General features: G+C 52.7%; 1 protein-coding gene across 1 annotated transcript in view; it reads left to right on the forward strand.

Moving 5' to 3' along the window:
* Window positions 1–5,859, forward strand: part of RNF25 (ring finger protein 25) — a 53,378-nt gene extending 47,519 nt beyond the window's left edge. Inside the window, exon 9 of the mRNA XM_076057806.1 lies at window positions 875–5,859. Coding sequence (XP_075913921.1) covers window positions 875–2,626 — 1,752 coding nt within the window. The 3' untranslated portion in view covers window positions 2,627–5,859. The remainder of the gene's footprint in view (window positions 1–874) is intronic.
* The last annotated feature ends 8,768 nt before the right edge of the window (window positions 5,860–14,627 follow it).

The following is a 14,627-nucleotide window of genomic DNA, read 5'->3' on the forward strand; positions in this document are numbered from 1 at the left end:
AGAGCGAGAGTGAGAGAGTGGAACATTCGCCATTGGCTGCACCGGTGAGAGGAGTGGGAGATAGTGAAGGCAACTGTGAACCCCACCCACCCACACGGCCACTGTGAACCCCACCCACCCACACGGCCACTGTGAACTCCACCCACCCACACGGCCACTGTGAACTCCACCCACCCACACGGTCACTGTGAACCCACCCACCCACCCACACGGCCACTGTGAACCCCACCCACCCACACGGCCACTGTGAACCCCACCCACCCACACGGCCACTGTGAACTCCACCCACCCACACGGCCACTGTGAACCCCACCCACCCACCCACACGGCCACTGTGAACCCCACCCACCCACCCACAGGGCCACTGTGAACCCCACCCACCCACACGGTCACTGTGAACCCCACCCACCCACCCACACGGCCACTGTGAACCCCACCCACCCACCCACACAGCCACTGTGAACCCCACCCACCCACACGGCCACTGTGAACCCCACCCACCCACCCACACGGCCACTGTGAACCCCACCCACCCACCCACACGGCCACCGTGAACCCCACCCACCCACACGGCCACCGTGAACCCCACCCACCCACCCACACGGCCACTGTGAACCCCACCCACCCACACGGCCACTGTGAACCCCACCCACCCACCCACACGGCCACTGTGAACCCCACCCACCCACACGGCCACTGTGAACCCCACCCACCCACCCACACGGCCACCGTGAACCCCACCCACCCACACGGCCACCGTGAACCCCACCCACCCACCCACACGGCCACTGTGAACCCCACCCACCCACACGGCCACTGTGAACCCCACCCACCCACCCACATGGCCACTGAACCCACCCACCGTCTCTTTCAGACGCGCGTCGAAGAATCTCCTATCACGTTGGAGCTCTCTGCGCCTCCTCAGCCAATCAGCACGGAGGACACCGACTCTTCACCGTCCAGTCAGCAGCAGCGTTACCGCCCCCACCACCGCCCTCACCACCGGCGCCACCACCAGCAGCCAATGAGGGGCGACGACGCAGACAGGCGCGGCTACTTGCCAGCCAATCACAGCGGACATAACTGGATGAGGGGTGGGGACGGTTGGAGGAGACCGGCAAATCAGAGGGAGCCGTTTGGCCGTGCGGCCAATCAGAGGAGAGGTCTGCCCCCTTTTTCAGGGGCCATTGGAAGCGAAGAGAGTTTGACCAATCAGGAAACCGGATGTTGGGAGGATCCCCACGAGCCGACCAATAGAAGGGCGGTTTCTTCTACAATGCTTTTGGCCAATCGTGGAAGAGCAAGGGCCAACCGGAGTCACCCATTCACTGAGAGAACGGCTAATCAGAGCCCAGCTTCTTCGCACTTGGCCAATGAGGATGTAGAATCCTCGGTAGCCAATGAGAATATAGCTTCTTCACAATCGGCGAATGATGATGTAGCATCTTCAGTAGCCAATGAGAATGTAGCCGCTTTACAATCGGCCAAAGAGGATGTAGCATCTTCAAAAGTAGCCAATGATAGTCCAGCTGTTTCACAATCGGCCAATCAGAGCGCAGCATCTTCGGAAGCCAATCAGATTGAAGGGACTTATTGTGGGTCGTCATCGCAGGACAATCAGAACTCCCCATCATTGCTTTCATCGCCATTGACCAATGAGAGATTGGAATACTCAGTAGCCAATGAGATTGGGGCATCTTCATCAGGCAATCACAGACCATTGTCTGCATCAGCCAACCACAGGCGGCCAGGATTCTCTCCAGCCAATCACAGGGCTAGATTATCAGCCAATCCCAAGCCAGCTTATACATTGGCCAATCAGAACCCTGGAGTTGCAGCAGGCAATAGGAGCAAAGCATCTTCAATGGCCAATCACAGTGAAGAACACTATTCAACCAACCACAGACAAGTTTGTGCAACCGCCAATCGCAGGCCAGTGTCTTCAGCCAATCAGAGGCCAGCATGCTCATCAACCAATCAGAACTCTTCTGTTACAGCCAACCAGAAACCAGCATATTCATCAGCCAATCACAGGCAAGATTGCTCTTCAGCCAATCAGAGCTCTGCGGCTCCAGTAGCCAATAGGAGCTCAGCATTTCTATCAGCCAATCGGAACATGGATTCTGCAACGACCATGAGCGGGCCATCATCTTCATCGGCCAATCAGAAGCTGGCTTACTCAGCAACCAATCGCAGAATAGTGCCTTCATCGACCAATCAGAGGCCAGCATACGCATTGGCCAATCCAGAGTCTTTATCGACCAATTGCAGCGAAGAACACCAGTCAACCAATCACAAGCCAGCTTCTGCGAGAGCCAATGACAGACCAGCATGCTTGTCGGCCAATGACACACCAGCATACTCGTCCATTCAAAGGCCACCACATTGCTCATTGACCAATCAGAGGCCAGCACATAGCTCGTTGGCCAATCAGAGGGCAGCACAGTTCTCATCGGCCAATCAGAGGCCAGCTTTCGAAGCAGCCAATAGCGGCAGCCGGGGGAGGGGACGCGGTGGGAATGTGAGGGGCCAGGCAGGCCCCAGGGCATGCTGGGATAATTCCTATGATGCATCGGGAGGGAGGGCAGCTTCTGATTTCTCGATAGAACGTAGGGCGGACATGTGAGGTGAACCATAGTCTCATCCCATACAGAACCATAGTCTCATCCCATACAGAACCATAGCCTCATCCCATACAGAACCATAGTCTCATCCCATACAGAACCCTCATCCCATACAGAACCATAGCCTCATCCCATACAGAACCCTCATCCCATACAGAACCATAGTCTCATCCCATACAGAACCATAGCCTCATCCCATACAGAACCATAGTCTCATCCCATACAGAACCATAGTCTCATCCCATACAGAACCATAGTCTCATCCCATACAGAACCATAGTCTCATCCCATACAGAACCATAGTCTCATCCCATACAGAACCCTGGTCTCATCCCATACAGAACCCTGGTCTCATCCCATACAGAACCCTAGACTCATCCCATACAGAACCATAGTCTCATCCCATACAGAACCATAGCCTCATCACATACAGAACCATAGTCTCATCCCATACAGAACCATAGTCTCATCCCATACAGAACCATAGTCTCATCCCATACAGAACCATAGTCTCATCCCATACAGAACCATAGTCTCATCCCATACAGAACCATAGTCTCATCCCATACAGAACCATAGTCTCATCCAATACAGAACCATAGCCTCATCCCATACAGAACCATAGTCTCATCCCATACAGAACCCTCATCCCATACAGAACCATAGTCTCATCCCATACAGAACCATAGTCTCATCCCATACAGAACCATAGACTCATCCCATACAGAACCCTGGTCTCATCCCATACAGAACTCTGGTCTCATCCCATACAGAACCCTAGACTCATCCCATACAGAACCCTCATCCCATACAGAACCATAGTCTCATCCCATACAGAACCATAGTCTCATCCCATACAGAACCATAGACTCATCACATACAGAACCATAGTCTCATCCCATACAGAACCATAGTCTCATCCCATACAGAACCATAGACTCATCCCATACAGAACCCTCATCCCATACAGAACCATAGTCTCATCCCATACAGAACCATAGTCTTATCCCATACAGAACCATAGCCTCATCCCATACAGAACCCTCATCCCATACAGAACCATAGTCTCATCCCATACAGAACCATAGTCTCATCCCATACAGAACCATAGACTCATCACATACAGAACCATAGTCTCATCCCATACAGAACCATAGTCTCATCCCATACAGAACCATAGACTCATCCCATACAGAACCCTCATCCCATACAGAACCATAGTCTCATCCCATACAGAACCATTTGTCGATGGTGCTGTTGGTGGTGCATCTGCCAGTGACCTCCTGCACCTAGCCTGGCACGGCAGTCAACCCATGGCACCTGCTGGGTCTGTCACGTGACCACCTCCTCGTGCACCTAGCCTGGCACAGCAGTCAACCCATGGCACCTGCTGGCCCTGTCACGTGACCTCCTGCACCTAGCCTGGCACAGCAGTCAACCCATGGCACCTGCAGGGTCTGTCCCCTGACCTCCTCCTCGTGCACCTAGCCTGGCACGGCAGTCAACCCATGGCACCTGCAGGGTCTGTGGTGATGTTCGTGATAGCTGTGGTCGCAACCATCACCGACATCATCATCACCACCATCATCACTGTCACGACCACCATCACCACCATCATCACTGTCACGACCACCATCACCACCATCACCACTGTCACTACTACTATCACTACCACCACCATCACCACCACCACTATCACTACCACCACCACTACTGTCATCACTACCACCACCACTACTGCCACTACCACCACCACCACTACTGCTACTACCACTACCATCACTACTATCACGACCACCACTACTACCACCGCCACTACCACCACCACCACCACTACTGCCACTACCACCACTGCTACTGCCACTATCACCACTACTACCACCGCCACTACCACCACCACCACCACTACTGCCACTACCACCACTGCTACTGCCACTACCACCACTACTACCACTGCCACTAACACCGCCACTATCACTACCACCACCACGATCACTACCACCACTACCACCACCACGATCACTACCACCACTACCACCACTGCTACTGCTACTACCATCACTACTACCACCGCCACTACCACACTACCACTGCTACTACCACACTACCACTGCTACTACCACTACTGCACTACCACTGCTACTACCACTACCTCACTACCACTGCTACTACCACTACCACACTACCACTGCTACTACCACTACCACACTACCACTGCTACTACCACTACCACACTACCACCGCTACTACCACTACCACACTACCACCGCTACTACCACTACCACACTACCACCGCTACTACCACTACCGCACTACCACTGCTACTACCACTACCACACTACCACTGCTACTACCACTACCACTGCTACTACCACTGCTACTACCACTACCACACTACCACTGCTACTACTACTACCGCACTACCACTGCTACTACCACTACCACCGCTACTACCACTACCACACTACCACTACCACACTACCACTGCTACTACCACTACCACACTACCACTGCTACTACCACTACCACACTACCACTACCACACTACCACTGCTACTACCACTACCACACTACCACTGCTACTACCACTACCACACTACCACTGCTACTACCACTACCACACTACCACTACCACACTACCACTGCTACTACCACTACCACACTACCACCGCTACTACCACTACTACACTACCACTGCTACTACCACTACCACTGCTACTACCACTACCACACTACCACTTCTACTACCACTACCACACTACCACCGCTACTACCACTACCACACTACCACTGCTACTACCACTACCACACTACCACTGCTACTACCACTACCGCACTACCATTGCTACTACCACTACCACACTACCACTACCACACTACCACTGCTACTACCACTACCGCACTACCACTGCTACTACCACCACGGGCCCCCTACAGCTGCTACTCACAGCACGTGGTGGGCCCCCTACAGCTGCTACTGACAGCACGTGGTGGGCCCCCTACAGCAGCTGCTACTGACAGCACGTGGTGGGCCCCCCCTACAGCTGCTACTGACAGCACGTGGTAGGCCCCCTACAGCTGCTACTGACAGCACGTGGTGGGCCCCCCTACAGCTGCTACTGACAGCCTCGCGTGTACGGGAGGATGGATCTGTGTCCTTGCTCGGTGAAGGTGTTGCGATGTGATGGAGGTGATTTGCATGCGAGGACATTAAATATTATTGGCGAACGCAAAATCGAGGCCACGTGTTGTCTGTTCACAATCCCAGCTGTGTCTCTGTCAGCTGCGTCTATGCGTGTCTCTGTGTGTACACTGTGTGTGTGTCAGCTGTGTCTGTGTGTGTACACTGTGTGTGTGTCTATGCGTGTCTCTGTGTGTACACTGTGTGTGTGTCAGCTGTGTCTGTGTGTGTACACTGTGTGTGTGTCTATGCGTGTCTCTGTGTGTACACTGTGTGTGTCAGCTGTGTCTGTGTGTCTCTGTGTGTGTCAGCTGCGTCTATGCGTGTCTCTGTACACTGTGTGCCTCTGTGTCAGCTGTGTCTATGCGTGTCTTTGTGTGTACACTGTGTGTGTCAGTTGTGTCTCTGTGTGTACACTGTGTGTCAGCTGTGTCTGTGTGTCTCTGTGTGTGTCAGCTGTGTCTATGTGTGTCAGCTGTGTCTCTGTGTGTGTCAGCTGCGTCTATGCGTGTCTCTGTGTGTACACTGTGTGTGTGTCAGCTGTGTCTCTGTACACTGTGTGTGTGTCAGCTGTGTCTCTGTGTGTACACTGTGTGTGTGTCAGCTGTGTCTATGCGTGTCTCTGTGTGTACACTGTGTGTCTCGTGTCAGCTGTGTCTATGCGTGTCTTTGTGTGTACACTGTGTGTGTCAGCTGTGTCTGTGTGTGTACACTGTGTGTGTCAGCTGTGTCTCTGTGTGTACACTGTGTGTGTGTCAGCTGTGTCTCTGTGTGTACACTGTGTGTGTCAGCTGTGTCAGCTGTGTCTCTGTGTGTACACTGTGTGTGTGTCAGCTGTGTCTCTGTGTGTACACTGTGTGTGTCAGCTGTGTCTATGCGTGTCTCTGCGTGTCTCTGTGTGTGTCAGCTGTGTCTCTGTGTGTGTCAGCTGTGTCTCTGTGTGTACACTGTGTGTGTCAGCTGTGTCTCTGTGTGTACACTGTGTGTCTATGCGTGTCTCTGTGTGTACACTGTGTGTGTGTCAGCTGTGTCTCTGTGTGTACACTGTGTGTGTCAGCTGTGTCTCTGTGTGTACACTGTGTGTGTATCAGCTGTGTCTCTGTGTGTACACTGTGTGTGTATCAGCTGTGTCTCTGTGTGTCTCTGTGTGTGTCAGCTGTGTCTATGCGTGTCTCTGTGTGTACACTGTGTGTCTCTGTGTAAGCTGTGTCTATGCGTGTCTCTGTGTGTACACTGTGTGTCAGCTGTGTCTGTGTGTCTGTGTGTGTCAGCTGTGTCTCTGTGTGTACACTGTGTGTGTGTGTGTCTATGCGTGTCTCTGTGTGTACACTGTGTGTCAGCTGTGTCTCTGTGTGTCTCTGTGTGTGTGTCAGCTGTGTCTCTGTGTGTACACTGTGTGTGTGTGTCTATGCGTGTCTCTGTGTGTACACTGTGTGTGTCAGCTGTGTCTGTGTGTCTGTGTGTGTCAGCTGTGTCTATGCGTGTCTCTGTGTGTCTCTGTGTGTGTCAGCTGTGTTTCTGTGTGTACTCTGTGTGTGTGTGTGTCAGCTGTGTCTCTGTGTGTACACTGTGTGTCAGCTATGTCTATGCGTGTCTCTGTGTCTCTGTGTGTGTCAGCTGTGTCTCTGTGTGTACACTGTGTGTGTGTCAGTTGTGTCTATGCGTGTCTCTGTGTGTACACTGTGTGTGTGTCAGCTGTGTCTGTGTGTCTCTGTGTGTACACTGTGTGTGTGTCAGCTGTGTCTATGCGTGTCTCTGTGTGTACACTGTGTGTGTGTCAGCTGTGTCTCTGTGTGTACACTGTGTGTGTCAGCTGTGTCTCTGCGTGTCTCTGTGTGTACACTGTGTGTCTATGCGTGTCTTTGTGTGTACACTGTGTGTGTGTCAGCTGTGTCTCTGTGTGTGTGTGTGTGTCAGCTGTGTCTATGCGTGTCTCTGTGTGTGTCAGCTGTGTCTCTGTGTGTACACTGTGTGTGTCAGCTGTGTCTATGCGTGTCTCTGTGTGTCAGCTGTGTCTCTGTGTGTACACTGTGTGTCAGCTGTGTCTCTGTGTGTACACTGTCAGCTGTGTCTATGCGTGTCTCTGTGTGTACACTGTGTGTGTGTACACTGTGTGTCTCTGTGTGTACACACTGTGTGTCAGTTGTGTCTATGCGTGTCTCTGTGTGTACACTGTGTGTGTGTACACTGTGTGTCTATGCGTGTCTCTGTGTGTACACTCTGTGTGTGTGTCAGCTGTGTCTCTGTGTGTACACTGTGTGTGTGTACACTGTGTCTATTCGTGTCTCTCTGTGTGTGTGTACACTGTGTGTGTACACTGTGTGTCTATGCGTGTCTCTGTGTGTACACTCTGTGTGTGTACACTGTGTGTCTATGCATGTCTCTGTGTGTACACTGTGTGTGTGTAAGCTGTGTCTCTGTGTGTACACTGTGTGTGTGTACACTGTCTATGCGTGTCTCTGTGTGTACACTCTGTGTGTGTGTCAGCTGTGTCTATGTGTGTACACTGTGTGTGTGTGTACACTGTGTCTATGCGTGTCTCTGTGTGTACACTGTGTGTCAGCTGTGTCTCTGTGTGTACACTGTGTGTGGACACTGTGTGTCTCTGTGTGTACACTGTGTGTCTATGCGTGTCTCTGTGTGTACACTCTGTGTGTGTGTACACTGTGTGTCTATGCGTGTCTCTGTGTGTACACTCTGTGTGTGTACACTGTGTGTCTATGCATGTCTCTGTGTGTACACTGTGTGTGTGTAAGCTGTGTCTCTGTGTGTACACTGTGTGTGTGTACACTGTCTATGCGTGTCTCTGTGTGTACACTCTGTGTGTGTGTCAGCTGTGTCTATGTGTGTACACTGTGTGTGTGTGTACACTGTGTCTATGCGTGTCTCTGTGTGTACACTGTGTGTCAGCTGTGTCTCTGTGTGTACACTGTGTGTGGACACTGTGTGTCTCTGTGTGTACACTGTGTGTCTATGCGTGTCTCTGTGTGTACACTCTGTGTGTGTGTACACTGTGTGTGTGTACACTGTGTGTCTATGCGTGTCTATGCGTGTTTCTGTGTGTCAGCTGTGTCTCTGTGTGTGTGTACACTGTGTGTGTGTGTACACTGTGTGTGTGTACACTGTGTGTCTATGCGTGTCTCTGTGTGTACACTGTGTGTCTATGCGTGTCTCTGTGTGTACACTGTGTGTGTGTACACTGTGTGTCTATGCGTGTCTCTGTGTGTACACTCTGTGTGTGTGTCAGCAAAACAACCCCCGACCTCGTGGTGCCGGACGGGCAACGCAGTCGTGGGCAGTGCCGTGGGGGAGGGCCAATTCCGAGTGGCCTTTCCCCTCATGGCGTTTGTAACCACAACAGCGGCTAATTGGGGGGGCTCTGGACGGGTGCGAGGGGCTGGTAACCCCTCCACCTTCAATAAATTACCACTAAACCACGTCTAAGATATCTAACTAATAAGCTTGTGCTGGAGGCCCCAATTTGGCAGAGCCAGGAGATTGAATCTCTACCCTCGGGGCTACTCCAGAAACAACGAAAAGCCACTTCGTGTGGCCATGTGGAATGTTCGAACGCTCACTGCGGAGGAGAGGCTGCCACTCCTCTGTCGGGAGCTGAACCGGTACCGCCTGAGTCTCTGCGGCATTCAGGAGGTCCGGTGGACCGGCTCTGGCTCCTGCCACCATGAGGGGTGGACAGTCCTCTACTCGGGGCAGGAGACTGCCAAGCAACAGGGTGTGGCTCTTCTTTTGAACAAAAGAATGAAGGGGGCGTGGGAGCGTGGCGGTGAGGTGTGGGAAGCTGTAAGCCCCAGGCTACTTTGGGCTCACCTTCCCATCAACCGGAGGCGAGGAGTGGTGGTCGTGGTTACTTATGCCCTCACCGAAGACGAACATCCGTGGAGGGATGCAGGCAAAGCCGATGAGTCAGATGCCTTCTATGACCTGTCACAGGTGCTGGCTAAAGTGGCCCCTCGGGATAGAGTCATCATGTTGGGTGACTTCAATGCCCGAGTTGGTCATGATGCTGGCACCTGGTCTGGAGTGATTGGAGTGCATGGGCCAGATCAGCTCAATAACAACGGCAGGAGGCTGCTAGATTTTTGTGCAGCCCATGGGCTTGTAATTATCAACACGCTGTTCTGGCATTGGTGCATCCACACCACGTCATGGATGCATGCCGGGTCCAAGCAAGAACATCTGCTGGACTACGTAGTGACGGACCAGCGGATGCGAGCCCATGTCCTTGACACGAGGACCTACCGTGGAGCTGATCTGCCCACTGCCCATCGACTTGTCATCTGTAAAATGCACCTGCCATTCTTCCACTCCGGTGGTGTGTTTATCCTCAGTACCCCATTCAAACACTTAGTGACCTGGTCTCAGCTAGCTGATGAAAGTTGCAAGCGAGAATTTCATCATCGCTTGCGGCTGGGGTTGGCATCGTCCCCCACTCCTCCTGATGTCGAGGGTAAATGGGCGAGGTTTAGGACTGTGTCTCATGCAGCTGCAATGGCTGCTTTTGGTACACGGTCCAGACCTCCACAAAGACCCTGGCTGACAGAGGAGGTGTTCAAGCTGGCTGAGAAAAGGCGACAGGCCCACTCTCATTGGCTACAGCATCCCACGCCAGGGAATGAGGAGGCTTACCGCAGCCTTCGCTCGGAGGTTCGGAGAGCCGTGAGGCGCTGCAAGGATGGGTGGCGGTCATGGGTTGCTGAGGAGATGGAGTCTGCCTCAGTGGCCCGTGATCACAAATCTCTATTTAACTCCATCAAAAAAGTAACCTGCAGCGCCACACCTATTACCATCATTAGGAGAAAAAACGGTGATCCAATCTCCGACCTCCAGGAACAGGTTTGCAGATTTGCTGAGCATTTCTGTGAAGTCCTGGGAGAGGGGAAATCCCTCGACATGGGAAACATCGTGGCACAAAGTGGGGATGACCCTGCTGAGGCTGCGGTGCGTCAAATATTTGAAGAAGTCACCCCCTGTGAGTGGCTGGCTGAGGTGCCATCTTTCGAGGAAGTACTGAAGGTGATCCGGAGTCTGAGACCAGGAAAGGCAGCGGGCAGAGATGATCTCCCAAGCGAAATGCTGAGGGAGGGTGGCGTTTGTGCACAAACTGCCCTACATGACATCATAACAACAGTCTGGACCACTGGACGGGTTCCGCAGGACTGGAAGGATGCCCTGGTGGTCCCCCTCTTTAAGGGGGACTGGTCCTGGCAAGGATTATTCAACATCGCCTTGCCAGACACGCTGAGGAGAGGCTTGCAGAGCCCCAATGCGGTTTCAGGAAAGGGCGGTCCTGCACAGATGCCATATTTTCTGTCCGTCTGCTACAGCAGAGGTGTAGGGAATTCCAACAAGACCTACATCTCTGCTTTATTGACCTGGTCAAGACCTATGATACCATCAGTAGGCCTGGGCTCTGGGTTGTTCTTCGTGCTTTAAGTGACCCTCTGCTCACGATCATTAAGGACCTTCATGATGGTGAGCGGGCCTGGGTAAAACTACGTGGCCAGGAGCCGGAGCCATTCCCTGTACACCTTGGGGTGCGAAAGGGATGTCCTCTGGCTCCCACATTATTTAACATGTATTTCGACCACGTAGTTCGTGAAGCCTTCAATAGCTGTACCGGAGGAATTTCCATCCAGTACAGATACAATGGGAGGCTGTTCGATGCCTGGGTGCGGTCAAGGAATGGCTCCCTATTGCTCAACCACGTTATTTATGCCGATGACCTGGTAATTGCGACTCACTCAAAGGAGGAATTGGAGGCGCTGCTGCTGAAACTGGAGCGTGCCACTAAGAGATGGGGCCTTACCATCAGCCCCACCAAAACTAAGCACCTGCCTGGGTATTTTGATGGGGCAGTTGTGGAGAGAGTGGACCGTTTCCCATACCTGGGCAGTGTGTTCGTGACCGGCTCCAGTTTAACAGCAGAGGTCTCACTCCGAATCAGTCGAGCGGCAATATCTTTTCATCGGTTGCGTAACGTTGTGTGGAAGCTACCTGGTCTGTCGCTCCGCACTAAGCTTCAGGTCTTCTCAGCCACGGTCATTCCCTCCCTTCTCTACGCTTGCGAAACGTGGACCCCCCTAATGGAACATCTTCGCCGGTTAGAAACATTTAGGCTGGCTTGCCTACGATCCATCTTGGGTTTAACCAGACTGGATTGTGTGAGGAGCTCACAAATCCTTGAAAGATCTGGGCAAGGTCCCAACGATGAGCTCCTCCGGCGGGCAAGGCTGCGATGGCTGGGTCATGTAGCCCGCATGCCCAGCCACCGCATGCCGAAACAGCTTTTGCTCGGCCGGATCGAGGGGGCAAAGCGGGCGCGGCACGGGCTAGAGAAGAGATGGAGTGATGTGGTACAGGAGGACGTGGAGCTGAGTGGACTTGCCGATGACCGGTACCAGCGGTGTCAAGATCGGCCTCTGTGGAGGAGGCTCGTGAAGGATGCTACTGGGCAGTTGGAGGTAGTCGCCCTCCAACAACAACGGAGGGCAGAGGAGCGACGCTAACAACAACGAGCGGAGCGCCGGGTGGCTAAAGCACAGCGGGTTGGCACAGTAGGGGGCACAGGTGGTGCATCAGCCAGTCATCTCAGTCAGTCGACCCGTGGCACCTGGGTCTGCCCCGTGACCTCCTGCCAGCGGGCGTTCGACACTTCACGTGGCCTCAGGGTGCACATAGCCTGGCACAAGCATCGTGGTGACGTCACCGCCACTTAGTGGCGAATGGCGGTTGTTGTTGTTGTTGTGTCACTGTGAGTGTCACTGTGTGTGTGTCACTGTGTGTGTGTCACTGTGTGTGTCACTGTGTGTGTCACACTGTGTGTGTCACTGTGAGTGTCACTGTGTGTGTGTCACTGTGAGTGTCACACTGTGTGTGTGTGTCACTGTGTGTGTCACTGTGTGTGTGTGTCACTGTGTGTGTCACTGTGTGTGTCACACTGTGTGTGTCACTGTGTGTGTGTCACTGTGTGTGTCACTGTGTGTGTCACACTGTGTGTGTCACTGTGAGTGTCACTGTGTGTGTCACTGTGTGTGTCACTGTGTGAGTGTCACTGTGTGTGTCACTGTGTGTGTCACTGTGAGTGTCACTGTTTGTGTCACTGTGTGTGTCACTGTGTGTGTCACTGTGAGTGTCACTGTGTGTGTCACACTGTGTGTGTCACTGTGTGTGTGTGTCACTGTGTGTGTGTCACTGTGAGTGTCACTGTGTGTGTGTCACTGTGTGTGTGTCACTGTGTGTGTCACTGTGTGTGTCACTGTGTGTGTCACACTGTGTGTGTCACTGTGAGTGTCACTGTGTGTGTGTCACTGTGAGTGTCACACTGTGTGTGTGTGTCACTGTGTGTGTCACTGTGTGTGTCACTGTGTGTGTCACACTGTGTGTGTCACTGTGTGTGTGTCACTGTGTGTGTCACTGTGTGTGTCACTGTGTGTGTCACACTGTGTGTGTCACTGTGAGTGTCACTGTGTGTGTGTCACTGTGTGTGTCACTGTGTGAGTGTCACTGTGTGTGTCACTGTGTGTGTCACTGTGAGTGTCACTGTTTGTGTCACTGTGTGTGTCACTGTGTGTGTCACTGTGAGTGTCACTGTGTGTGTCACACTGTGTGTGTCACTGTGTGTGTGTCACTGTGTGTGTCACTGTGTGTGTGTGTGTCACTGTGTGTGTCACTGTGAGTGTCACTGTGTGTACACTGTGTGTGTGTGTCACTGTGTGTGTGTGTCACTGTGAGTGTCACTGTGTGTGTGTGTCACTGTGTGTGTCACTGTGAGTGTCACTGTGTGTGTCACTGTGAGTGTCACTGTGTGTGTGTGTCACTGTGTGTGTGTATCACTGTGTGTGTCACTGTGTGTGTCACACTGTGTGTGTGTGTCACTGTGTGTCACTGTGAGTGTCACTGTGTGTGTCACTGTGAGTGTCACTGTGTGTGTGTCACTGTGTGTGTGTATCACTGTGTGTGTCACTGTGTGTGTCACACTGTGTGTGTGTGTCACTGTGTGTGTCTCTGTGAGTGTCACTGTGTGTATCACTGTGTGTGTCACTGTGTGTGTGTGTCACTGTGTGTGTCACTGTGAGTGTCACTGTGTGTGTCACTGTGTGTGTGTGTCACTGTGTGTGTGTGTCACTGTGTGTGTCACTGTGAGTGTCACTGTGTGTGTGTCACTGTGTGTGTGTGTCACTGTGTGTGTGTGTCACTGTGAGTGTCACTGTGTGTGTCACTGTGTGTGTCACTGTGTGTGTGTGTCACTGTGTGTGTGTCACTGTGTGTGTCACTGTGTGTGTGTGTCACTGTGTGTGTCACTGTGTGTGTCACTGTGTGTGTGTGTCACTGTGTGTGTCACTGTGTGTGTGTGTCACTGTGTGTGTCACTGTGAGTGTCACTGTGTGTGTGTCACTGTGTGTGTGTGTCTCTGTGTGTGTCACTGTGTGTGTCACTGTGAGTGTCACTGTGTGTGTGTGTCACTGTGTGTGTGTCACTGTGTGTGTCACTGTGTGTGTGTGTCACTGTGTGTGTCACTGTGAGTGTCACTGTGTGTGTCACTGTGAGTGTCACTGTGTATGTGTGTGTCACTGTGTGTGTGTATCACTGTGTGTGTCACTGTGTGTGTCACACTGTGTGTGTGTGTCACTGTGTGTGTCACTGTGAGTGTCACTGTGTGTGTCACTGTGAGTGTCACTGTGTGTGTGTGTCACTGTGTGTGTGTATCACTGTGTGTGTCACTGTGTGTGTCACACTGTGTGTGTGTGTCACTGTGTGTGTCACTGTGAGTGTCACTGTGTGTATCACTGTGTGTGTCACTG

This window comes from Petromyzon marinus, chromosome 84 (assembly GCF_048934315.1).
Source record: "Petromyzon marinus isolate PM22_M1 ecotype Great Lakes invasive population chromosome 84, UKy_Petmar_22M1.pri1.0, whole genome shotgun sequence".
Taxonomy (NCBI): domain Eukaryota; kingdom Metazoa; phylum Chordata; class Hyperoartia; order Petromyzontiformes; family Petromyzontidae; genus Petromyzon; species Petromyzon marinus.